This window comes from Protomyctophum parallelum, assembly GCF_964188405.1.
Source record: "Protomyctophum parallelum genome assembly, chromosome: 14".
NCBI classification, from domain to species: Eukaryota; Metazoa; Chordata; class Actinopteri; order Myctophiformes; family Myctophidae; genus Protomyctophum; species Protomyctophum parallelum.
Genome location: NC_139709.1, coordinates 38,227,051 through 38,254,374, shown reverse-complemented (window position 1 = coordinate 38,254,374; position 27,324 = coordinate 38,227,051). Strand labels below are relative to the sequence as shown.

Here is a 27,324-nt window from a genome sequence, read left to right as displayed (position 1 = left end):
TTGTATAGTTTACTTGAGTAAATGTACTAATTACTTTGCAAAAGTGATCAAAAGGTTAAATACAGCACTGGAAGTCATGATGGTCATATACATTCATGTGAATTCACTTGTAAGAGAGTTCAGTCTTTGACTCTTTTATACATATTTTACACAGAAGAGTTAAAATGTTATATTGGTTGTCATTAAGATCTTACGGTAGCCTATGGTGTGCACATCTCAGAATCCATGTGCTATGATGGTTGAACCTGCTGCTTTTTTTCTCCTGCATACAGCATAACAGACAATGAGGTTATGCTCTAGCTGTAGCGACTAGTTTTATATAATAAATATTAGGGCGTGTTCCTTGTACAGTAACATATAAATGTGCCTTGTTTTCAAATAAAATACACTTTCAAATGTTTTTGAAGCTTGCTCGTAACATTGTTGGCTTGATGCACTAGCTGTTGTTCTGCTATTCTGCTGCCTATCCGTTGGCCAGGTATAGTGACTTATCACCTTGAAAATGGCGCATGCCCCGAATACCAAAGGTGCGAGGTTTGCATGCCCTATTATACATTGTTATTAGCATATATGCATTGTAGAAATGAGCTTCATGGGATTAAGTGTTACCAGATTTTTTGAAACATCTACCGTAAAGTACATTCATGGAAAATGTACTTCTTAAATGGTAATGAATCACGTAAACAATTTAACACACTGCAAGAAGAGAAGCCGAATCGGTGCTAATGACTATAAGGACGAAGCCAATTGCCTGTTGCCTTCAACTGTGTGATACAGTACATAGGGCCACAATGCAAACAATCCCCAGGACTAATTTGTATTATCCTGTATACGTGCTGTCTACATTTCTGACTAATACAGTATTAAATCAATTAATCAATAAATATCTTGCTTTGTTTGAGATTCAGTGTAACAGGTAACAGGTAAATAGCCGTGCATCAACTATACTGCTGATATCCCGCCTCTGGAAGTCTCCCGGGAATTAGCATCCACTCCCGGACCATAATGCACCATAGGGTGGTATATCGGTGCTCAGATCTGGTCTAAAGGAGCCCACTTTACTGGCTCTGTAATTTGCAAACATTAACACGTTCAAGCACACAGACCGGATCTGGAACCTGCAATGTTACTTTTACATCCTCTGGTTTTGTCCACAGCTGTCTAATTCAGTGGATCTCAACCTGTCGGGACCCCCGGAGAGATCCCCACATGTTTTTTGGGGGGTCCCCAGGTGACAGTGCATTGACAATTAAGGACTTTTAAGACTTTATTACTACCTAAACAATAAATAAAACGGAAACTGTGTCAAACGTAATCAACAAACTAAAAAAGAAACTGGTCAAACATTGGCCAAATTGTCAAATGATATGAAAGAGACAATAACGTGAGGCATTGTGAGCTTGTGTATCAGCTATTTTCACAATATTTATCTGTGGATCTGCTGAAGTGGTGAATGTATGTTATGTAATAATAATCCAAATGCAAAGTACCTAGTAATAAAGTTGTCAAATTATTATTGTGTAGTAAAAGTACAATATTTGCCTCTGAGATGGAGTATAAAGGGAAAATTGAAAATGGTGAATAAGACAAAAAAGACACCTGAACATTTTACTTTAGTATGCAGTACTAAAGTAAATGTACTGTACATTATAATGTTATAGAGTTGATCAGTGATTGTACTATTTATTTATTTAGACACTTTATTGCATTTCATGCAAATCAATCTAATATAATAGTTCTCAGTGATGGAAGAAGTACCAGTTTGGTTTTACGTAAGTAAATGTCAATACCCTATTGTAGAAAGTGTTTGTTCCAAGTATCAATGACCTATTGTAGGAATAAAGTATTTTACAAGTACAAGTTCGGTATTCAAAATGTGCTTGAATAAAAGTCCAAAAGTATTGGCATCAAAATATACTTAAAGTACCAAAGGTATTCATTATGCAGAAGGTCCCATTTCACAATGTATGTATTAAAATCCTTGGACAATAGATCTACAAGTATTTCTACATTGTGTTATTGATACTTTTATTTAAGTAAAATATGTGAATCCCCTTCTGCAGGGAAATACTCAAGTACAATGACAATTAGACTCAAGTACACTATTTGATTGCATTTACTTATTTATTTTCCTCACTCAATATTACAATAATTTATTTGGCAAAACATGCTGTGATGCCAGCCAATTATGCTATTTTTATCTACCATAGCCACTGGCATGTACATAAACCACATATCTAAGAAGCACTGGCTATCAAGTATCATGGAATGATTTGGCTATAAGGATGCTATTGCAATGTCAATATGAAGGAAAGGACATTTGAAGGCCATTCCTACTTTTACTTTCTGCATAGCATGCAATTAACAACTGATATAAGCATGCTGAGACAGCCAGGGACCCATTGCTGAGGAGTTCAGAGTTGCATTGGTGAGTGAGACTTCATCTGTCCTTCATAGTCACATTTATATGACATCATATAAATGTTTTAGAGACGTTAGCTAATCATAGTGATATAAATCTATTAGACATGCTGGCTATTAATCTTTAACATGGCTCCGTACATAGTGCCACATAGCTACATACATGGCCCAAGGTTACACAAACAGAATAATGAGTGGACAGCATACTGTAGTTGTTATATTGTAGGCTACAGACTAAAATGATTGATTGTTTGTAATTGTATTAATGATAATATGTTTTTTGGCCAGATTGGAACTTGATTTTGTTCATTCATTTCTATTTAGATATGTCAATTATGTAATGATTGTTTAAATCATACTAAATCATGTACTTCTACTAGAGTTATTATTATTTTAAAGTAGCAATATGTTTTACCTCTGAATGTAACCTTAATTCATGTAACCTTAAAGTGTATTCAAAAGAAGGAAAACAGTTAATCTAGCACTGCTTCAGTATTTAAAAAAAAAGAAAAAAAGAAAGAAAAACAAACAAACAAACAAAAAATAAACATGGCTGTAATGACAAAAATAACTTGATGAAGTTAGGAATAAGCAAATGAACAAAAAAATGAAGATAACTTAATGGGCAAGCATAATTTAATTTAAATGCAATGCAGGTAATAATATACAATGTCTTATGATGTGTGGCAAGAACGGACATTATGATTCACATAAGCTAATTTAGTTCATGATTATAAATTGTATTAAATCGTTCAACTCATGTTAATGTCCTCCCAATGTGTTTATTTCAGACTTGAGGGTAGCACAAGGTTCCACAGCTACTGGTAGAGGGGAAAAGTGAGTGTTCATATTTTTTCTATTAAACTTACACTAAGCTACAAACAGATCTCAAGTCAGCAAAAGCATCAACACCATCTATTTGTCCGTCTACAGAAAGTCGCCACCATGAGTACGGACGCAGAGATGGAGCAGTACGGCAAGGCCGCCATTTACCTCCGTAAACCAGAGAGGGAGAGAATGGAATCACAATCGGCGCCCTTTGATGCCAAAACTGCAGCATATGTGGCCGACGTTAAGGAGCTGTACCTCAAGTGTAAAATTATAAAGAAGGATGGTGGCAAAGTCACTGTGGAAGTGAATGACACAAAGGAGGTACGTAGGTGGAGGTGGATCTCAATTTAAATAGCGACACAGTACAACTGTAATCGAAAGACATTCTGAAGTTGTTTTTATTTTTAGGAAAAAACTGTAAAGGAAGATGATGTCACCCCTATGAACCCTCCCAAGTATGACAAAATTGAGGACATGGCCATGATGACCCACCTCAGTGAAGCCACTGTCCTGTATAACCTCAAAGAGCGTTATGCAGCATGGATGATCTATGTAAGCTTTTCTACACACAGAGCAGTACAGTATTGCACCTCTCGATGGCAGAGAAAGAAAAATATGATGAAAAAATGCAATGATAACATCAAGTGAAAACCATGGCATAGAATAACAAATTCAAACAAACTCATGGTTCTGATGTTAACTTGTTCATTAGTTGTGTTTGTGTGTGTGTGTGTGTGTGTGTGTGTGTGTGTGTGTGTGTGTGTGTGTGTGTGTGTGTGTGGGGGACATGTATCTTATGGCGGCTGCCATATTGAGCTCCAAAATGGCGGGCAGCTGCCAATCAATGTGACTACTGGCCAATCACAGCACATCTTTTCCAGGACTTCGAAGTGATGTCACTGAGGAGGAAGCGATGTTACTGAGGAGGAAGTGATGAATCTTTCTGACAATTTCAGAAAAGACGTGCTAGGCCAGTAGTCACTTTGAGTGGCAGCGTGCTGTGCCTTCGCCATTTTGGAGCTCAATATGTCGGCCACCTTTTAATGTCTACAGTATGTCTATGTGTTGTATGATGTTAATGTTCTCTCTCTTCTCCCCTGCAGACCTACTCTGGCTTGTTCTGTGCAACTGTGAACCCCTATAAGTGGCTCCCAGTGTACGACCAGGAGGTTGTAAATGCCTACAGAGGCAAGAAGCGTATTGAGGCTCCACCCCACATCTTCTCTGTCTCTGACAACGCCTATCAGTTCATGCTGATGGGTACGTACTAGTCAGGACAACGTAAACAATATTTAACTATAATTGTTTTATGCTGTATCCAAGACTAAATATTTGTTTTACTTTTTTACAGATAGAGAGAACCAGTCTGTCCTGATCACGTACGTTACCCATTACTAGGCATTAAAAAATAATATTGTACCAGGCCTGGAATTTTGTCATTTTAGGGGCAAGGCCACTTAAGGTCAAATGCCAGGGCAGGAAGGCCATCAAATAAAACGATTTTAGTCCATTGAAATAATTAATTTAATGTAAGTGTTACGGATTTTGATTATATGTAGACTATCTGCAGTGAAATAAATAATGGCATTTACAATCTGATCCATGCTCAGCCCTGCACCAAAGTCACTGGATTGGTTTAAAGATGGGGAATCAGGGAAGCTAAGAATTTAGAATCTCAACAAAAGACACTGGTGTCTACATGACAAGAAAGAGACATGGAGAAAGTGGTACAGTCAGCTGGGGAATTATAGGCCACTGTGGCTTCAGGGCATGACATTTTTTGAGGGGCACAAGGCCAAACTGATGGGCAACGACAGCTATAGCTTTTGTGGCATCCCTGAAATGTCTGTCCTACGTTGTATACAAATTCACTAATTGCATTTCTCTGAATGTATGCATTTATAACCAGTGGAGAATCCGGGGCCGGGAAGACTGTGAACACCAAACGTGTCATCCAGTACTTTGCAACAGCTGCTTCTTCTACTGGAGAGAAACCCGCAGGCAGTAGTGGCAAAATCCAGGTATAATGTGCAGGTTTTTAACAAATACATGTTTTTGAACATAAAGCATTTATATGAAATGTAGCAATTCATTTTAAAATCATTCTAACCAAGTTTTAAATTGGGCGATGTCTAAAAAATGCAGGGGTCACTGGAGGATCAGATTATTGCAGCCAATCCCTTGCTGGAGGCCTATGGTAATGCCAAGACTGTGAGGAATGACAACTCCTCTCGCTTTGTAAGTGTAAATAATGGCATTTTATGAGAATACCCGCAATAATTCCACAATGTAGAGGGTTGCAACAAATTGTGCTATATCAAACAGGGTAAATTCATCAGAATCCATTTCAACACAATCGGTAAACTGTCCAGTGCTGATATTGAGACATGTAAGTATGAGGTCCACAGATAATAAATTATGTGTATGCATTAATTTGAGGATTACATTTTGAGTTCCGTACAACCAATATAAATAATAATAATAATAATAATAATAGTTATGCACATCCCATATAGATCATAATTATTATTAATATTATTATTATTATTAATAATACTATTATGAGTTATGTTCAACCCATATACTCTAGATCTGCTGGAGAAGTCCAGAGTAACCTACCAGCTTTGCGCAGAGAGAGGTTACCACATATTTTTCCAGATGATGACCAACCACAAACCTGAGATTATTGGTAATTGGTTATTATTAATACTAGTCAATTTACAATTTACAATTTAGGCATTTAGCAGACGCTCTTAATCCAGAGCGATTTACAATAATCAAGAACAAAAGCATGGGAAATACATCACATAAAAACATTTATCATGAAACATGCGTAAGCTAAGAAAGTAACAGTGGAATATCTATATTATGAGACTATACATATAAACTATATATATATATACTACTATGCTATACATATGTACTATGGCGTGCTATGACTATATACAATGCAATTATAGTGCCGTCTACATAACATGCTATAAGTCTGTATCAGATGCTATCTAAGTCTACAGAAATGCTATCTAAGGGGGTAGGGTAAGTGCTATGGGCCATGATGGAGTCTAAAAAGGTGGGTTTTCAGACTACGGCGGAAGATTGGGAGTGATGCTGCAGTTCTGACTGCAATGGGAAGTGCATTCCACAGTTTTGGAGCCAGAAGGGAGAAGAGTTTGGGACGTGTGGAGCGTTGTCCCGGCGTTTTTAGTGAGGGTACTTCCAGCTTCCCTGCGTTGGCTGATCTGAGTGCGCGGGAGGGTTGTAGGGTTCAATCATACTTGCAAGATATGGGGGAGCCATACCTTTGGTTGCCTTGAATGCCAGCATCAGAGTTTTGTATTCTGTGCGGGCAGCGACCGGGAGCCAGTGGAGGGAGCGGAGCAGGGGGGAGACATGTGAGAATTCTGGCTGGTTGAAGACCAAGCGAGCTGCGGCATTTTGGATCAGCTGGAGAGGCTTAAGTGCACATGCTGGTAGGCCAGTAAGGAGGGAGTTACAATAGTCGAGTTTTGACAAGACTGTTGTCTGGATTAGGAGCTGGGCTGATTCCTGGGTGAGGAACGGTCTAATTCGTCGTATATTATAGAGTGTGAACCTACAGGATCGAGTGACAGCTGTGATGTGAGCTTTGAACGAGAGCTGACTGTCCAGGACAACATCGAGGTTCCTGGCTGTTTGGACAGACGTTACCAGGGTGTTGTCTACGGAGATAGTTAGCTCCCGCATAGGGCAGGACTTAGCTGGGAAGAAGAGAAGCTCAGTCTTGTCTGGGTTCAGCTTGAGGTGATTGGAGGACATCCACTGTGAGATGTCAGCCAGGCATGCAGTGATGCGCTCTTCCACCTGAGTGGCAGAGGGGGGAAAGGATAGAAAAAGTTGTGTGTCATCGGCGTAGCAGTGATAGGATATATTGTGAGCAGAGATGATAGTGCCAAGGGATTTAGTGTACAGTGAGAAAAGGAGAGGACCAAGTACAGATCCCTGTGGGACCCCAGTTTGGAGGGTTCGGGGGGATGATAACAGACCTTTCCAGGAAACCTGGTAGGTCCGGTCGGTGAGGTAGGAGAACCACTTTAGTGCCGTTCCACCGATGCCTAGATCCGCTAGGGTGTCTAGGAGCAGCTGGTGGTTCACTGTGTCAAATGCTGCCGATAGGTCTAGGAGAATCAGTACTGCAGAGTGGGAAGCAGCTTGGGCAGCATGTAGTGTTTCTGTGACTGCCAGCAGGGCAGTTTCTGTGGAGTGGGCCTTCTTGAATCCGGACTGGTTGGGATCCAGCAGATTGTTCTGTGAGAGATGGAGAGAGAGCTGGTTGGAGACAACACGTTCAATGGTTTTAGAAATAAATGAAAGGAGTGATACCAGTCTGTAGTTCTTGACATCTGAGGGGTCAAGGGTTGGTTTCTTGAGGAGTGGTGTTACTCTGGCTGACTTGAGGGCAGATGGGACGCAGCCTGAGGTTACTGAGGTGTTGATGATGGAGGTGATGAAGGGGAGCAGATCAGGTGCGATGGTCTGGAAGATTGGAGACGGGACAGGGTCAAGAGGACAAGTTGTAGGTCTAGAGGATGTTACTAGTTGTAGAACCTCGTCTGGGGAAAGAGGAGAGAAGGAGGACATGCATGGTATGATGGGGTTAGTGTTGGTTGAGTCAGATGCCGCTTTATGTGGGAGGGGAGGAAAGGAGCTGCTGATATCATCAACCTTCTTCTCGAAGTAGTTGACAAAAACATCAGCAGTGAGGGATGAAGGTTGAGTGGGGGGAGGGGGTTTAAGGAGGGAGGAGAAAGTGGAGAAGAGCTTCCTTGGGTTAGAAGTACAGGATTGGATTTTGGTGTGGTAGAAAGAGGTTTTAGCAGTGGTTAGTGAGTGGGCGAAGGCAGAGAGGAGTGAGTGAAAGTGGGAAAGGTCATCTGGTAGCTTTGTTTTGTGCCACTTTCTTTCGGCTGCCCTTAGAGGTGTTCGTTCAGATCTGAGAGTTTCAGATAGCCAGGGAGCCGGTGGACATGAGCGAGCTGGCCTGGATGAGAGCGGGCAGTGTTGGTCGAACGCAGATGAGATAGAGGAGAGAAAGGATGAGGTTGCAGTGTCAGGTGAGAGGGAGAGGAAGGACTCCAGGGAGGGTAGAGAGGAGAGAATAGAGGATGAGAGGGAGGAGGGGTTTAGGGACTTGAGATTGCGTCGGGAGGTGACGTTCGGAGGGTTAATAGGTTTAGGCGGGAGGGTGGAGAGAGAGAGGGAGAAGGTTATGAAGTGGTGGTCAGACCTAATTAAGGGGGTAACAGAGAGTGTGGAGGGAGAGCAGGCTCTGGAGAACACAAGGTCCAAAACATTACCAGCCTTGTGAGTGGGGGGGAGGGAGATAGGGAGAGGTCAAATGAGGCCAGAAGGGATGTAACGGGAAGATACTTCTCTGCGGTAGGAAGGTTGAAGTCGCCCAGTAGAATCAGAGGGGTGCCATCTACCCGTTCTGAATATATGAACAGCAAATTATGTTCAGTGTGGGGAATTGTTTACAGATGGTCTTGAGAAGTTGGGTTGGGCACAAAAGTGGATATGGATATGTTGCTGGGTGTCCAAGCGATAACGAAATTAGGTCAAAATTCTACTAAATATGACGTAAATTAAATCATGATGTATGATGATAAGAGTGCCCCTCACTTCACACAGGTGTGATTTTTCTTTAATAAAGTGATATGAGGTAGGGGCAGGCAATATGACAAAATATTATATCACAATATCTTTTCAGAAATGATCACAATATTGATATTAATCTGGATATCATATTTTTTATATAATCTATCAATTTGTTTTTATACTGATAGACTATTAGTTTGGTATGCAGATAGATAGATAGATAGATAGATAGATAGATAGATAGATAGATAGATAGATAGATAGATAGATAGATAGATAGATAGATAGATAGATAGATAGATAGTCAATTAATTTTATGAATGGATGGACAGAAAGACTATCCGTTTTTATCTTGCTGGTGAATTAGTAATGTAACATTCTCCTTGGCGTTGACTGCTTCAGTTCAGAAGCGTTGCATTTAGAGTTATGGACCTGAGCTAGGCACTGACTAGCCTGAGCTAACGTGTTAGGTTTCTGGTCTAGAGGGGCGGGTCGCGGCTCAGATTTGCGCACGCCCTGATTGGATCTCATCGATCTGTCCGTCACCCCCGGCCCCTCCTCTCCCCCTACGTCACATCATTTGGAGTGACGCCCACCCGGAAGGGTTGACTCCCACTTTTAGATTATGCGGCCAATGCGTTCCTCCAGGCTTTCCATTTTTGCACCAACAAAAATGAAAGCCTGGTACCGAGGCTAGGCACTGACTAATATATCCAGCCAGGCAAGGTTCCTATAACGACAGTGGGTGCCCACCTTAGAGTAGCCTGCGCACACGCTTTTAGCGAGGTGCTAAGCAAGGGTTGTTTTGGTATATCAATCAATCCGTCCACTCCATGTGCGTGCGCACGTGCACTCTTTACGTGCGCGGCTGCACGCTGTTTCACCCACGTTTGGTTAAAAGTTATATCAAGTGATGTTTTAACATTACAAACTTTCTAAATAACTTTAGTATTCAACCGTTTCAACGTGTCGGGGTCCTATAGCAAGTCCTTCTGTCTACAGAGAAGAGAACTGAGCAGCAACACAGGGAGGGGCAAAGGGACAGATCTTCAAATGAACACAGCATTGAGCCTCGACACGTTGTTAGCTTGTAGCTCTGCTCTTTTTAGCGAACGACACCGCCGTTCAGAAATATAAATTTAGGTATAGAACCGCGACAATAGAATGTGCACTTGCTGTAGACAGAGACTTGTCTTTATCACGATTGAATGGTCAAATCCTGTAGTCGCACCTGTGCTACAAATCTAATTTTACAACTCGCACGGTGATATTTTTAGTCGCAAATGCGAGTACCTAGTCGCACTGTCGAGCCCTGGGAATAGCTGTAGTATGAGTTGTTTTCCCCGTGTGGTCAGATGCCTGCCTGGGGGCGGTGTGAAAAAGGGTAGGTGCCTCTGTGCTGGTGGAGAAGTGTGACGATTATGACGTCACAGCAACTTTGCCCGTGGGATCGTGTGGTGATGTAAAAACAATATCTGTACAGTAAATATGACAGTTGCGTCGGTAAAATGTAGCCTAGCTGGATTCTGGGAGCGTGCAGATTTTTTTTGGCATGGAGAGATGTGTGCTAATAGTGTGGCTCGGTCGGAGATAGACCACGGACAAATAAACAGGTTTTTATTCACTAATAAATTCATTATTAATCTTATTGAAATGGCTTTGTTAAGACCTCCATATTATTATGGTCAATGCCTATATGAAAAGTGGGAGCGATTGGTGCAGGCAATGAGGAGATACGCCGGTGTTTCTGACATTCATTCATTGTTAGAATTATAGTATGATGATGATGATAGTAGGATAGTATGATGATGATTATAGTATGATAGTATGATGATGATGATGATGATAGTATGATTATAGTATGATGATGATTGTTAAATTGGTACTGATGATTCAGTGAGAAGAACAAACATGAATGAATGAAAACAAAGGTTCACCCTTTGTTTAATCCATTTTCAGAAATGTGTCTGATCAGCAGCAACCCCTACGACTTCCCGCTGATCAGCATGGGTGTGATCGTTGTGGCCAGCATTGACGACAATGCCGAGTTGGACGCCACCGACGTCAGTTACTATTTAACTATTTATACTATTTTACTTTCTAACCCGTTAAGACCTGATACCCGAATCTACAAAATGTCTTCTAAATCCTTTTCTGAAAAGCGTATGTTTCTATGTCATATCAGTGGTTCTCAAACTTTTTCATGTCAAGGACTCCCGAAATCATATTTTGTTCCAGGGACAAAGCAAAGATTTGATTTAAAAACTTTTTGCACACATGTTCACGATACTTTTTTTTAAAGCAGACCTACAAGCTCGTAGATCTGCTAGGCCATCTGCTATTTTTCAATAGCTAAAGTAAAGTGGATAAGAGCTAAAATGACACAGATGCGCCCAGGTCTCACACATTTTGATGTTGCGGCACAGTATTGTGAAAATAGCTACATGTTTTCAGAATTTGTACATTTTTCATAGGACAATTTGGCCAAATGTTTGTAAAGTTGTATAGTATAGTGTATTACTGACACCGTAATGGTCTTAATTATCTTTTGTATAGGCTTTAGAAATGTGCATATATATATATATATATATATATATATATATATATATATATATATATATACACACACACACACACAATTACTGTATGTTGGTTTACTGTTGAGTTGTACCCAGTTTTAAGGGATGTCTGTTAATGTAATGCTTAATCTCAATATTTTGAACACATCTTATTGACATCAGGAAGCTATTGACATCCTGGGCTTCACCAGTGAGGAGAAACAGTTAATCTACAAGTTAACCGGTGCAGTGATGCATCATGGGGTCCTGACGTTCAAACAGAAGCAACGTGAGGAACAGGCGGAGCCAGACAGCACGGATGGTGAGCTGCATCTTTACTATTATTATTATTTATTGCGAATGCAATGAGCAGCTTACTATGGAAGCTAGGCAAAACTGTCTGTCTGTCTGTCTGTGCGTGCGTGTGTCACGCTGTGACACCACCCGCCCGCCACCAGAGGGCGCAGCTGTATCATACACACACACACACACACACACACACACAAAAGAAAAAGGAAACTTAAAAAAAGAAAACATAAAAAAAGAAAAAAAGTACGTAATTTATTCTAATTGTTGTTATTGCAATTTACAAGCTGCGTTCGCTTCCCGCATTTGTGCGTCTTACTTGTCATTATCACGGAGGGTGAGCTGTGAGAGAAAGCGAGTGCATTTTCAGGCACCGGCGTCAGCCATGTTTCCGCATTAATCCAACACCCTAACCCTAACTAGGGTCCGATTCCGATCATTTGATTTTGAGTGTCTGCCGATACCGATTTTTCCTGATCTGAGATTTATATTTTTTATAGAACAATATCCAAAATCACAGACAATATCCAGTCTAATGATATGGATATAATATTCATGTTTTTTGCTCCCAATCAGATTCTAATTAGTAGAAAATGACGTGATCGGTCTCAATTTCAGATCACGTGATGGGATCGGGACAATAACCTCACAGGGAAGCCACAGGTGATTTTACCTAACTGGCAAGTTGGCAACGCATGTCGGGTTAGGATCACGGCATCTTCAATTAAGGAATTAAGGAAAATAATGCACTCTTTGTCATAAGTATTGCAGTTACTTTTCATTATTGTGACTTATCTATATTCTGAGTGAACTAAGCTATTTCCAATATTTATTTTCATAATGTTTAGACGGTAGTTATTTGGTTTAATGGGATGCGTAAGATTAGAGCCGCCAACAGACCAACTTGCGGAAACAATGGTTGGACTACCGCTCGAACTGCGCTGCTCCTGTGCTTGCGGTTATGTTTAGGTTAGGGTAGAGCAGGGTTCCCCAATAGGCGGCCCGCGGGCCATTTTCTTTTTTGGAGGGTCCCAGATATAAATGGCATTACATGGGGGTCAGTAGCCTATGCATGTCCAACTGGGCATCCTTTTCAAATGGGGTCTTGCCCTGAAAAATAATTTTCAGGGCAAGACCTCGAGCCTGGTACGCTAGTCAAAATATGGCCCTTGAGGAAATTTTATTGGGGTAGAGATAGGTTGTCGATGTCGGAATAATGACTGTCTAACCAAAGACTGATCTAAACTATGATCCTAGATTACCATCTTATGCATTTGACATATTACCTTGTGTTACCTTGCTTATTGTAAGAGTGTAAGTCACTCTCTGGATTACGAGCATGTGCTAATTGCCTAAATTGTAAATGTACAAATTGTATCATGATTTCAGTGGCTGACAAGATTGGCTACCTGTTGGGCGTAAACTCAGCAGATATGCTTAAGGCATATTGCTACCCCAGAGTAAAAGTCGGAAACGAGTACGTCACAAAGGGCCAAACTGTGCCACAGGTGAGTAAATTCCATTATTTCCATGATCTGATTTAAGGTTTTAGGTTTTTAGGTTTATTTATTTTGCACATAAAAATATAACATAAAAAATAGACAATACATATCAAAGAACAAAAATACAATGCAAGGAAAGGAAGAAGCCAGCTGGCTTATTTGGAATCCTTTCCTGTATGGAAGAGGTCATTGATAAAGCAGATTAAAAGTTCATCACCAAGAACATTACAAAAGTCTAAAAGAGACTGCACAAAAAGGGGAAATAAACAATACAACAACAAACACACAGAAGTAAATCATGTAATCTACAGAGGAAGAAATAAGATATTTCTTTAGATGTTTCTTGAATATTGGCAAGGATAGTGAGGATTTAAGTGTAGCATCTAGGGAATTCCATAGATGAGGGCCTCTAAATTTGATGAATGATTGATGTTTGGAAGTGCGACAATAGGGTAATTCAAAATCATCTCTTTGCCTTGTGGGGTATAGGAGTGAATGTCAGAAGTAGCACGGAAAAAAATTTGAAAAGAAGAGGGAATGTTTAGTTTGCATTTTTTTAATTTAAACATAAATAAGCAGGTCTGAACAATGTTTACTTTGTCAATGGGTAATAGTGAATATTTAATAAAGAGCGATGGCTCATACCTATTTGAATGTGAAATCATTCTCAGTAACCTTTTTTGAATGATCAGTAATTTAGTGAGATATGTTGAAGAATATGTAGCAGCCCAGACAATATTAAAGTAATTAATATGAGGGAAAATTAAGCTGTGTTAAATGACATGAAGGAAGAACAAATGGGCAGCATCTTCATAGACTTCATACTGTACATACAGTATCAATATGTTGTTTCCAATTTAAATGTTCATCTATAATGACACCCAATAATGTAGTATGTGGAACCTGGCAAATTTCAGAGCCATTGATTACAATTCTAGTTTTTCTTTGGGAATTTTGTTTATATTGCTAAAAATCAACACATTTAAGGCTGCCACGTATCTTCTGCAATTAAAATGATCCTCCAACATTGTCTCAGCCAGGCCTAAGGCGCGGCAGAGACTATGTTTTGCACCCTGTCCATCCGTCTGTGCATGAGCAGCTAATCTCTAGCAGACTAGCACCACTGGGACATTCACAGTGAAACCGTGCATGCACACTCCATGGATGCCAGTGCAGATCCTCTGCAGCTATTCTTTTAAGATTGGCATTTGGCCTGTTATAGTGCCACCAGGAGGTTGACTTTTGCAAAACATTTTTTTCGTATTACTCCTACAGGTTTTGTCTGGCTATGATTGACTTCCAAAGTTTGCAAGAGTGCTCCGTTTTGTACAAAATGTTTCAAGAGTGTGCAATTTCCATGAAATTCTGCACGCACATGTTAGGCTGAGGACAAAATTCCAATGACATTTGGCTTTTTTCATTGCTTATTGTAAATTGCTATGTTTAGTGCCTAAAATGTAAATTGTGTAATTCACACGCCCATACTAATAACGCTACAAATAACTATTTCCTTAGGTAATGAACTCTGTCGGTGCCTTGGCCAAGTCCATATATGAGAAGGAGTTCTTGTGGATGGTCATTAGGATCAACGAGATGCTGGACACCAAGCAGCAGAGAAACTACTACATTGGTGTGCTGGACATTGCTGGTTTTGAAATCTTTGATGTAAGCATGAACTTAATTGTTTTAAGTGGTATTGGACTTGTTTTAAGTGGGATACAATGCATTTTTGTCACAGAGATTTTAAGAAACTGCAGGCTAATGATATTTCCACTCACAGTTCAACACCCTGGAGCAGCTGTGCATCAACTTCACCAATGAGAAACTGCAACAGTTTTTCAATCACACCATGTTTGTTCTGGAACAAGAGGAATACAAAAAAGAAGGCATACCCTGGGATACTATTGACTTCGGCATGGACCTGGCTGTCTGCATTGAGCTCATTGAGAAGGTATACAATTCTTATTATATTATATTAATATATTATCATGGACTTGGCTGTCTGCATTGAGCTCATTGAGAAGGTATAATTATGGGGGCACGGTGGCACAGTTGGTAGTGTTGTCGCCTGCTAGAAGGTCCTGGGTTCGATTCCCGCTGGGGACGCTGTGGGCGTGTTCCCTCCTCTGCGTCATCAGTGGCCATACCCGAGGCAGGGTTGGCGAAAGGGCCTTTCTGTGTGGAGTTTGCATGTTCTCCCCGTGTCCCCTAGGGTAGGTACCCTCACAAAAAAACATGCAGTAATCCTGGTCTCTAAACTGCCTCCCCCTGGCCAGCCGAGGCGCCTGATGAAGGGGAAAGGAACTGGTTGGAATAGTGCGTTCCTTCCACACGCTACGTCCAACTAGGGAAACTCCCCCGTCAGGTGTAAAGGAGCGACTTGGACACTCATGCATGAAGGAAGCATGAGTTCAAGTCCGTTGCTCTCAACAGGTTGGCGTCGGGTGTGTAGAGCCCAGGATCACATTAGAACATTGACACAGGGGTGGAAAAATGGGTTACAAAATTGTGGGATAAAAGATAATAAAAAAAAAGAGAAGGTATAATTATTTTTATTTTGTGCTTTAATGGACATTATGTTTTTGCCTTTGGTGACTTGTTTCTTGTGTCTGCTCCACAAAGCCCTTGGGCATCTTCTCCATCCTTGAAGAGGAGTGCATGTTCCCAAAGGCTTCAGACAAAACGTTCATTGACAAGTTGATGGGCACGCATCTTGGAAAGTGTAAAGCCTTTGAGAAGCCCAAGCCTGCCAAAGGCAAGGGTGAGGCCCACTTCTCCCTGGTCCACTACGCTGGAACTGTGGATTACAGTATCACAGGCTGGCTGGAGAAGAATAAAGACCCGTTGAACGACTCTGTGGTGCAATTGTACCAGAAGTCTTCAGTTAAACTGCTCTCTGTGTTATATCCCCCACCTGAGCCTGAAGGTATGTTTATTAATATGTGTTGTATCCCCACTGAAGGTATGCTAAATCATATAATAAAATATAATATAATGTTGTATCCCCACCTGAGCCTGAAGGTATGTTTATTAATACTAGACACTCCGAATCTATAAGGGAAGCATTTTCATTCTGTATAACTAATGATTCTAACACATATAAACAGATAACACAAAGAAGGGAGGAAAGAAGAAGGGTGGTTCCATGCAGACTGTGTCTAGTGCTTTCAGGGTAAGAATATTTATTCATTATCAACATTATATTCCTCTAAAAATGAGGCATTATTATTATCAACATTATATCCATGTAATAAATAGGCACAACATGTCATGTTGGAATTAAACAATTTCTGACTGTATCACATATGAGCTTGTAGATCAAATGGCTGAAGTTTTAAATTGGGCCTAAGTGGTTAATGAATGTTTCAGAAAAATCTAAATCTGCAAAGTAACCAGTAAAGATTTCAAATAATTGTAGTGGAGGAAAAAAGTACAATATTGTATCACTTCTTACTACTAATTGTTTGTAAATCTAATTCTCAATAGGCGAACTTGGGGGTGCTGATGACCAACTTGAGAAGCACTCATCCACACTTTGTGCGTTGCCTGATTCCCAACGAGTCCAAGACTCCAGGTAAACACAGAACATAAACATTTCGCGCCATTTCAATGTAATACGCTCTCCTAGAGGCCCTAATTAAGACCTAGTCATCATCATCATTTTTCGACCGCGGTCGAGATCATGGATTCCACAATGCTACGCCAGACTTCCCGGTCCTTCATTGCCACCCCCAGTTCCTGCCTACTGAAGCACCGGTCCTTCATTGCCACCCCCAGTTCCTGTCTACTGAAGCATGTGTCCCTAGCGATGACATCAGGGAACGACAGCTTTCTACCTCTGGTCTGCCCTGAAGCAGGACTCCAGAGAAGATATAACCTCATTGTCAACTCTGTAGCAGTGGCCGACAAACTGCACTCTTCTGGATCGGACAAGTGAAGAAACATGGGGAAGGTTGTAGTGTAGACCTTGTAGTGCTAAGCCTGGATTTGGAAAAGGTTTTCTGATTTTTGGTAATTGAATAAGGAATATATATGGCTGAGGTGGTGGGGTGCGTGTTATCAGGGGTTTTTCTTTTTTTTCTTCAAATACTTATTTGGCTTGGCGACTGTGGCCAGTCAAGAGGTAGAGCAGGTCGTCCAATGATCCATGGGTCGGCGGTTCGAATCCAGGCTCCTCCTGTCTACATGTCAAAGTGTCCTTGGGCAAGACACTGAACCCCAAATTGCTCCTGATGTGCTGGTTGGTACCTTGCATGGCTTCCACTGCAATCGGTGTATGAATGTGTGTGTGAATGGGTGAATGTAATGCACAATCTATGTAAAGCGCCTTTGATAAAGGCGCTATATAAATGCACCATTTACCTGTCCTTTTTTGAAAATCAATACAAATATTTGAAACAGACCATACACATTTAAACAAGGATTGTGAGGTGGTCATTTAATGCAACATTGGCCACTATTGTGTCCTAATAATAATAATAATAATCTTTACAGGCCTGATGGAGAACTTCCTGGTCATCCACCAGCTGAGGTGTAACGGTGTTCTGGAGGGCATCAGAATCTGTAGAAAGGGCTATCCCAGCAGAATCCCTTATGCCGACTTCAAGCAGAGGTATCCATTCCTTTTTCCAGCAGCTTTTAGTTCCACCTCTATTTAACAAGAAGTATGCAAAATGACCATGAACTTCCACAAAACAGGTACAAAGTACTGAATGCCAGCGCATGTCCCGATGGTGCGTTCATGGACAACAAGAAAGCCTCTGAGAAGCTGCTTGGGTCCATTGATGTCCCTGTTGATGAGTATAAGTTTGGACACACGAAGGTAATCTTGCTTAACATTATGGACAGAGGACTATAAAGGTTTATGTTTACAGTTGTTATATTACAGTGTTGGTAACATTGTATTCAGTTGTTAGTGTTTGTTGTACAGTGTTGTTACAGTGTTTGTAACACTGTATTCAGGTGTTCTTCAAAGCTGGTCTGCTGGGAACACTGGAGGAGATGCGAGATGAAAAGCTGTTTGCTCTGGTCACAATGACTCAGGCTCTCACACGAGGTTTCCTCATGAGGCGGGAGTTTGTCCAGATGATGGCAAGAAGGTACTTTGAAAACACACTTTATTCAATATTTAGTACAATTTTCATTGCTGTTCAACACACATTTTTATAGTGTCAATTCACTATAATAAAAGCTTCATAGCGTATATAAACGAGGGAAGAAAGCTCGAGCAGAACCAGGCTCTATTGCCTGCCGCCATCTGCCTTGTCAGGGGGACAATAATACCAACAGCAATAATAACGAACATAATAACATTATAAAAGCAGCTATAACAACCTGCAAGGAAACCCTCGATCTGCAGCTGGGGGTTCACAATCCACAAAAAGTAATGCTAAGTTGATTGTACACGAGTATGAAACTAGGGGCGAACCAAACATTATGAAATACCAAAAGTCAAGGTTGTGGAAAGTGTTATTTTATATTCACAGATATTATTGTCTGGAATGAGCTGTATGTCAAGCAGTCTCATTCTAAACTCTCCTATACAACAGCTTGAAAATACTGTTACACAGGCTGTGCTGGGGATTTTAGGTTTTCAGTGGTTTTGAATTGTGTGACTTCATGTGACTATGTAATTTATTGGTGCTATGTAATTTTATTCGACTATATGCAATTTATTGGTGCCATGTAATTTTATTTAGCTATTTTTATTTATGTTGCAGGACCACATTGGTGTGGCTTGTATGTGTATATCCTGGTTTTAATTTATACTGTGACCAAAATCAATCATGACTGCAACTGTGTTCCCTCAGAGATGCCATTTTCACCATCCAGTTCAACGTGCGCGCATTCTGCAATGTGAAACACTGGCCATGGATGAAGCTGTACTACAAGATCAAGCCTCTCCTGCAGAGTGCTGAGACTGAGAAGGAGCTGATGAACATGAAGGAAAATTACGAGAAGATGAAGATTGACCTGGCTACTGCCTTGGCCAAGAAGAAGGAACTAGAGGAGAAGCTGGTGGCTCTGGTGCAGGAGAAAAATAACCTTGCACATGCAGCAGCATCAGTAAGTACATTTTAACTCCCTCAGATCCCTAAAAGTCTGTGCTCTGGCCCGAACGGTTAGCTCAACCGTCTGGGCACCTAGGCTGCCAAACCAGCCGTACGGTGTGCCGCGGGTTCAACTCCCGAGCCTGACGGCCTTTGCCGCAAGTCACTCCCCATCTCTCTCCCCCTTTCCTGTCTGACTACTGCCCCAAAAACAAATCTTTAAAAAAAAGTCTGTGCTCCCCCAACAGGCAACTGCAAAAGTATATTTCGACCAGAACAAATGTTTGCTCCCTTATGTTTTTTTCTTCTTCATTGACAACCAGGGAGACGAGGCTCTGAATGATGCAGAGGAGAGATGTGAAGGTCTTATTAAAAGTAAGATCCAGTTGGAGGCGAAGCTCAAAGAGACGACTGAGAGACTGGAGGACGAGGAGGAGATCAATGCTGAACTGACTGCCAAGAAGAGGAAGCTGGAGGATGAATGTTCTGAGCTTAAGAAGGACATTGATGACCTGGAGCTCACCTTGGCCAAAGTGGAGAAGGAGAAACATGCCACTGAAAACAAGGTATAGAATCTACTGTATACCTTGTTTTCAGTGGCACGTTTCTATAATCTATATACTATCGATTCTACTCTAAAGTAAAGATTATACACCCTAGTCCCTGGAATCCACTTTGTAAAGCACTGATCCATTCCTGCTCTTGCTTGTTCTGCTTACTGCATATCAGGTGAAGAACCTGACCGAGGAGATGGCCTCTGTGGACGAGGGTCTTGCTAAGCTGACCAAGGAGAAGAAGGCGCTCCAGGAGGCCCACCAGCAGACCCTGGATGACCTGCAGGCAGAGGAGGACAAAGTCAACACTATGACCAAGGCCAAGACCAAGCTGGAGCAGCAAGTTGACGACGTGAGTTTTACAAAAGTGTATCGGGATGTTCGTTTATTGTTTCACTGAACAATGGTGTACAAATAATGAATCATTGTGCAGCTGGAGGGGTCTCTGGAGCAAGAGAAGAAGCTCCGCATGGACCTGGAGAGAGCCAAGAGAAAGCTTGAGGGTGATCTGAAACTGGCCCAGGAATCCATCATGGACCTGGAAAATGACAAGCAGCAGTCAGACGAAAAGATAAAAAAGTAATGTGGAAAATATTATTAAGAAGGAGAAACAAATAATATCAACAATATGAAAACCACCCGCAGAATGACACTAAAATATGATGCATGTATCATGTTCTGTAAAGCACTTTGACTACGGTATGTCTCAAAATGTGCTATTTAAATACATTCATTATCATTTATCAAAACAGGAAGGAATTTGAAGTAAGCCAGCTTCTTAGTAAGATTGAAGATGAACAATCTATGGGGGCTCAGCTGCAGAAGAAGATCAAAGAACTCCAGGTATTTAATTCCTTTCAAATCTAAAGTTTAAAGATGGAGTGCTGTGATTTTTTCCCCACGCTAAAACATGATCAGGTATTATTATATAAGGAGGAAGATTATTTTTCAAAAAAAATAAGTGTACAGTAGGCTATTTGTTAAAATGTCGTTTGTGTGGACACGCCCACCATTTCAAGTATGCCTGGTTTGCCTGGTGGGTGGTGATGTGGATACATCTTCTAATAAGAGTAAATGATGATTGAAATAAATATAATTAATTTGAAAAGGCTCGTATTGAAGAACTGGAGGAAGAGATTGAGGCGGAGCGTGCTGCTCGTGCCAAGGTTGAGAAGCAGCGAGCCGATCTCTCCAGGGAACTGGAGGAGATCAGCGAGAGGCTGGAGGAGGCCGGCGGAGCGACCGCTGCTCAGATGGAGATGAACAAGAAGCGCGAGGCTGAGTTCCAGAAGCTTCGTCGTGACCTCGAAGAGTCCACGCTGCAGCACGAGGCCACCGCTTCTGCTCTCCGTAAGAAACAGGCCGACAGCGTCGCAGAGCTGGGCGAGCAGATCGACAACCTCCAGCGTGTCAAGCAGAAACTTGAAAAGGAGAAAAGTGAATACAAGATGGAGATCGATGACCTGTCCAGCAACATGGAAGCTGTTGCTAAGGCAAAGGTAATAGAATGTCTGTGGATAGTTCTTGAGATAATACTAAAGAAAAATGAGGAAAATATCTCTAAATGGCCAGTGATAATCCCACTTCCGGCTCCTATTGTAGTGTTCATTTACAAAGTACTTGTCAATTAGAATACTGTAAAAAGGAACATGGCATAATAAATGTTGGTCACAGTTAATTGACCATGACCATGTCTATTGTTAATCAACAGGGAAATCTTGAGAAGATGTGCCGCACCCTTGAGGACCAACTTAGTGAAATCAAGTCCAAGAATGATGAGAATGTTCGTCAGATTAATGATGTTGGAGCTCAGAGAGCACGACTGTTGACAGAAAATGGTAAATGTGCTTTGTAAAGTATACTTGACTTTGACATGGTTTATCAAAAGGTACCTCACATAATTCCATATTTAGAGATGAAGGTTTGAGTAACAGTTATCCCAGGCATTTTACAAATATGTATCAAAGAAAGATAGAACATTTTTGAACAATATTTCACTTTCTAACTAGGTGAGTTTACTCGTCAAATGGAGGAGAAGGAAGCGCTTGTCTCACAGCTCACCAGAGGCAAGCAGGCCTTCACCCAACAGATTGAGGAGTTGAAGAGACACGTTGAAGAGGAGGTCAAGGTGAGGAGGATTTCTTATTTAGACATACAAATAGTCCTTGGATTATTCTTTGTATCATATTCAGTTGACATTTTGGCAATTTTATTTTGACAGGCAAAGAATGCTCTTGCCCATGCTGTGCAATCAGCTCGCCATGACTGTGACCTTCTGAGAGAGCAGTTTGAAGAGGAGCAAGAGGCAAAGGCGGAGCTGCAGCGTGGAATGTCCAAGGCCAATGCTGAGGTGTGTCAGTGGAGGAGCAAGTATGAGACTGATGCTGTCCAACGCACCGAGGAGCTGGAGGAAGCTAAGTAAGTCAGAGGTTTTAGCCCTAACCACACCAATGCAACTCCTTGGGTCCAAACGGTTGCAAGGAGTTAACGCTAAAACGTACTTCCACATGACAGTGAACTAGTGAAGTGTCAATTTAAGGACTTTTAAGACGGTTTTAATATATATATATACATATACACACACACTCAACCCACAATGATTTGATTCCATTCAACACTGATAAACAGGAAGAAGCTCGCCCAGCGTCTTCAGGATGCTGAGGAACAAATTGAGGCTGTGAATTCCAAGTGCGCCTCTCTGGAGAAGACCAAACAGAGACTCCAGGGTGAAGTGGAAGACCTCATGATTGATGTGGAGAGGGCCAATGGTTTGGCTGCCAACCTTGACAAGAAACAGAGGAACTTTGATAAGGTGCTTTGACATACAGTTGATCCTTTGTATCAGCGTCATTATTACGGCATATTAATCCGACGGTGCCTTATTTTGACAACGCGTTGGTCCGACTCGCCCCATTACTAGCCCTGTCCCTAACCTCACGCAAAGCCACGTTGTCGGACTAATGGGCTGTCGGAATTACAAGTGAATCCCGATTATTTTGAATCATAATAATTTTAGCCTCCATAAAGTGAGGTAAATTACACATGTTATTACAAATGCTGTGCAGATCCTGGCAGAATGGAAGCAGAAATATGAAGAGGGACAGGCAGAGTTGGAAGGAGCACAGAAAGAGGCTCGCTCTCTCAGCACTGAGTTGTTTAAGATGAAGAACTCCTACGAGGAGTCTCTTGACCAACTGGAGACCATGAAGCGTGAGAACAAGAACCTGCAACGTGAGTCTTTCTCTACATACATTCAATATAAGTTTTTGCTTCAATGGTTTTTGCCAACTTGTTTTGAGCCAAGGCTCCGTCAAAATGGGTCCTCATTTTAATATGTTTATCTCAAAGTTCATGTGTGTTTAATGGGAAGGCTTCATGTGTGTTTAATATTCAAAGTAAATATAAATATGCCTTTACATTTCTCAAGTTCAAGATTGATTCTGGATTAGGCTACACCCATTTATTTATTTTGTTTTTTCAAATGCAAAATATATATCTTTTCTAATTGAACCTTTATTTTAAATCACTTGCAGAGGAGATCTCAGACCTGACTGAACAGATCGGTGAGACTGGAAAGAACATCCATGAGCTGGAGAAGAACAAGAAGCAGGTGGAGACAGAGAAGGCAGAGATCCAGACCGCCCTTGAGGAAGCCGAGGTAAGACTATTAGCTTGTACAATTGTTCCAATGAGATTTAAAAAATGGAGTAATACATATTACATGCATAGGTCCGTTCTACCTTTTGATCCTGCGTTACATTTTAGGGTACTCTGGAGCATGAGGAGTCCAAGATTCTTCGTGTCCAGCTGGAACTCAACCAGATCAAGGGTGAGGTGGACAGGAAGCTGGCAGAGAAGGATGAAGAGATGGAGCAGATCAAAAGGAACAGCCAGAGGGTGATGGACTCCATGCAGAGCACTCTGGACTCTGAGGTCAGGAGCAGAAATGATGCCCTGAGGATCAAGAAGAAGATGGAGGGAGACCTGAACGAGATGGAGGTTCAGCTGAGCCACGCCAACCGCCAGGCTTCTGAGGCCCAGAAGCAACTGAGGAACATCCAGGGACAGCTTAAGGTGCAGGACATAGTAGTTATAGGCACATATCCAAACAGAGGAACTGCTCATTATGATGTTTTTCTCGACATGACCACCTCAAATGTGTTTATTTTTAGGATGCTCAACTGCACCTTGATGATGCTCTCAGAGCTCAAGAAGACCTGAAGGAACAAGCGGCCCTGGTGGAGCGTAGGAACGGCCTCATGGTGGCAGAGATTGAAGAGCTGAGAGTGGCTCTGGAACAGACAGAGAGAGGCCGCAAAGTGGCTGAACAGGAGCTGGTGGATGCCAGTGAACGCGGTGCACTGTTGCACTCTCAGGTAAGCACTGATGGAAGAAGTACTCCATTTTACTTAATTAAAAGTATCAATACAAAATTATTAAACATTTACTTGCGTAAAAGTACCAAATAATTGGTATCAGAATATACTTACCAAAGTACCAAAAGTATAAATACAATTATGCAGAAGTATAAAATGTGTTGTGAGCTTAAGTAGAGCAGCTATTTTCAAATTGCCAAAGTATATGGTAGGTCTGAAGTTGTTTTGTAATAAAAATAATAATAAAAAAGTAAGTAGTAACTCTAGTAAACTAGTAAGTTTTGAAAACTAGTACATTTTCAAATAATTGTGTAGTGCAGAAAGCAAAATGACTGAAAATAGTAAATGTACTTAGTTCCTTCACACCACTGCAGGTAAGTTAATACAAACTTTCAATATGTAGAATAAAAGAATATTCACCAGTAATTTATAGTTAATAACTGAATGTTGATTTTAGAACACAAGCCTTTTGAACTCCAAGAAGAAGCTTGAGGCTGACCTGACCCTAGTCCAAGGTGAAGTGGACGACAGTATTCAAGAAGCAAGGAATGCTGAAGACAAGGCAAAGAAGGCCATCACTGATGTAAGTTAGGATGCCATACCCTTATCTAGACTATACTATTAGCATATGCTATATCCTCATGTCATTCATATTAACAAACAACCTTATCTATTAGATATCTTCATGTCATGCTTCATAACGTCTATGTCAAGTGGTAACCTCATATGTCCAAAACTATTACCTTTCAGGATTGAAATTCAAAAATGTCAACCATATTAACATATAATACACAAATTACTTTCCAGGCTGCTATGATGGCCGAGGAGCTGAAGAAGGAGCAGGACACCAGCTCTCACCTGGAGAGGATGAAGAAGAACCTGGAGGTCACAGTGAAGGACCTGCAGCACCGTCTGGATGAGGCTGAGAACCTGGCTATGAAGGGAGGCAAGAAGCAGCTCCAGAAACTGGAGTCTAGGGTAAGATGTAATTTACTTTAACACAGGCTACAGTACTAGACAATTTATGATACAAGAAGAAATAACCTGATAATGAATAATTCAACTGTGAAGGTTCGTGAGCTGGAGGCAGAGGTTGAATCTGCACAGAGAGGTGGAGTAGATGCAGTTAAAGGTGTCCGCAAGTACGAGAGGAGAGTGAAGGAGCTGACATACCAGGTAACGTATATCATGTTCACTCTAATAACCAATATGCCTCTGACAAAATGAACAGATTGCATACAACTAACATAATAAATTCACTGTCACTTCAGACTGAAGAGGACAAGAAGAATCTTGCCAGGCTTCAGGATCTGGTGGACAAGCTACAGATGAAGGTCAAGGGCTACAAGAGGCATTCTGAGGAAGCGGTAAGACAAAGATTATCTTTAGTTGTGGTCGCCATGGGATTAGTGTTGTCATAGTTTTACTAATAATGGAATAACTAAAGGAATAATAGGAATCAGTTATGTAATGCAGAGTATTTTTCAGTGTCCATCTTGCTGCTTTCCCAGATCAGCACATGCTTGCACAAGCTTGCCATACTTCTGCAGTATGAAACACACACACAGCAGCACTGCACCGCACACACGCAGAAGCTCTACAACACAGGTTCTGAAAAGGGCAACCTGTTCCACAGCAATGCACAGATGCTGCAGGCAGTGTGTTTCAGGCATAATGGTAGAACGTTTCCCAAATGGACTACGGAAAGCAATAGATTGTATTCCCTCTAAAGCCCTAACCACACCAAAGGGTCTAGACGGTTTTAAGGTTGTCCCAGCAGTGCGATGTCCTGTTGCACGTTGACGCACTTCGTCCCAAGTGATTCAACACATGGAATTCAATGGCCCAAACCACACCAAAGGGTCACCATGCAACTGCTTGCAACCGTTTGGACCTAAGGAGTTGCATGGAGACCCTTTGGTGTGGTTAGGGCTCTTTTCACATAATTTGAAGCTTTAAACCATCTCTATCATATTATAGGAGGAAGCTGCCAACGCTCACTTGACCAAGTGCAGAAAGGTTCAACATGAGCTAGAGGAGGCAGAGGAGCGTGCTGACATTGCTGAATCCCAGGTCAACAAGATGAGAGCTAAAAGTCGTGACTCCAAGGTAAATACATACATGTGCAATGCAAAGGTTTATTAAGATGATTATCTTTAACTAACATATAACTAACAATATCTAATAGTATATTCTTTTTTTTTTTTTTACAGGGAAAGGATGCTGCTGAATAACTTTGTCAATTGAAGTCATCATAAAAAGTCATAAAATATGACCCATTGGGCCCTATTGTCTTAAGTACCAGGTCTGGAATGGCCAATACTAAGACCTAGTACTTAAGACACGCATAATAGGGCCAAATCATATTCAATAAAGGTAGCAACAAAACAATTGTGTAGTTTCTTGTATTCATTACTTCAACAATCACTTGTTATTGTCAATGGCGTGTCTGTTATGTTATTTGACCATTACAAACACGTTGGAATGCTTATGATTGGGTGTGTCTGGAAGCCAAATTTTCAATGTGAAAACAAAATAAAGGACCACTTTTCAACCTATCAGTGTGATTGGAGATATCCTAAAAATTGTAAACAGCTCTCTACAATCAGGCGTCTTCCCAGACTCACTGAAGACTGCCGTAGTTAGGCCCCTACTCAAGAAACAATCTTGATCCCTCTGTTTTGGGTAACTATCGACCCATTTCAAATCTACCCTTTCTGGGCAAGGTTTTAGAAAAATGCATCTCCCATCAATTGGATGTATTTCTACAGAACAATAATGCACATATCTACACATTCCAATCTGGCTTTAGGAAAGGTCACAGCACAGAAACAGCACTTGTAAAAGTAATGAATGATCTTAGGGTGTCTGCTTTTATCCCACGATTTTGTAACGCATTTTTCACCCGTGTCAATCATCTAATGTGATCCTGGGCTCTACACACCCTCCACCAACCTAGTCCCCATATGGGGGACAAGGGGAGAGCAACGGACTTGAACTCATGCTTCCTTCATGCCCGAGTGTCCAAGTTGCTCCTTTACACCTGACAGGGGGGAGTTTCCCTGGTTGGACGTAGCGCGTGGAAGGAACAC

At 41.3% G+C, this 27,324-nt stretch overlaps 1 protein-coding gene across 1 annotated transcript; it reads left to right on the top strand.

Annotated features, from left to right (window-relative positions):
* The first annotated feature begins 2,318 nt into the window (after positions 1-2,318).
* On the top strand, positions 2,319-26,623 carry LOC310870873 (myosin heavy chain, fast skeletal muscle-like). The gene is made up of 41 exons (XM_083782223.1): positions 2,319-2,428; positions 3,213-3,258; positions 3,355-3,573; positions 3,661-3,804; positions 4,356-4,512; positions 4,604-4,631; positions 5,162-5,273; positions 5,398-5,490; positions 5,578-5,641; positions 5,843-5,941; positions 10,846-10,949; positions 11,628-11,766; positions 13,140-13,258; positions 14,768-14,917; positions 15,033-15,203; positions 15,875-16,178; positions 16,360-16,424; positions 16,739-16,826; positions 17,747-17,864; positions 17,951-18,074; positions 18,215-18,351; positions 19,063-19,318; positions 19,626-19,868; positions 20,032-20,208; positions 20,290-20,435; positions 20,609-20,699; positions 20,966-21,355; positions 21,568-21,694; positions 21,866-21,984; positions 22,078-22,274; positions 22,485-22,668; positions 22,922-23,087; positions 23,390-23,514; positions 23,622-23,930; positions 24,029-24,232; positions 24,690-24,815; positions 25,040-25,210; positions 25,304-25,408; positions 25,504-25,599; positions 26,213-26,341; positions 26,446-26,623. Exons 3-41 carry the CDS (start codon positions 3,367-3,369, stop codon positions 26,464-26,466), a joined length of 5,805 nt encoding a protein of 1,934 aa, XP_083638349.1. The 5' UTR covers positions 2,319-2,428; positions 3,213-3,258; positions 3,355-3,366; the 3' UTR covers positions 26,467-26,623.
* The last annotated feature ends 701 nt before the right edge of the window (positions 26,624-27,324 follow it).

Excerpts from the sequence above, each read along its gene's own strand:
- LOC310870873 (XM_083782223.1), top strand. The coding sequence starts at position 3,367 with ATGAGTACGGACGCAGAGATGGAGCAGTACGGCAAGGCCGCCATTTAC. Across the intron at positions 3,574-3,660 it reads AAGTGAATGACACAAAGGAG|GAAAAAACTGTAAAGGAAGA; the intron begins GTACGTAGGTGG and ends TTTTATTTTTAG. Across the intron at positions 14,918-15,032 it reads CTGGTTTTGAAATCTTTGAT|TTCAACACCCTGGAGCAGCT; the intron begins GTAAGCATGAAC and ends TTCCACTCACAG.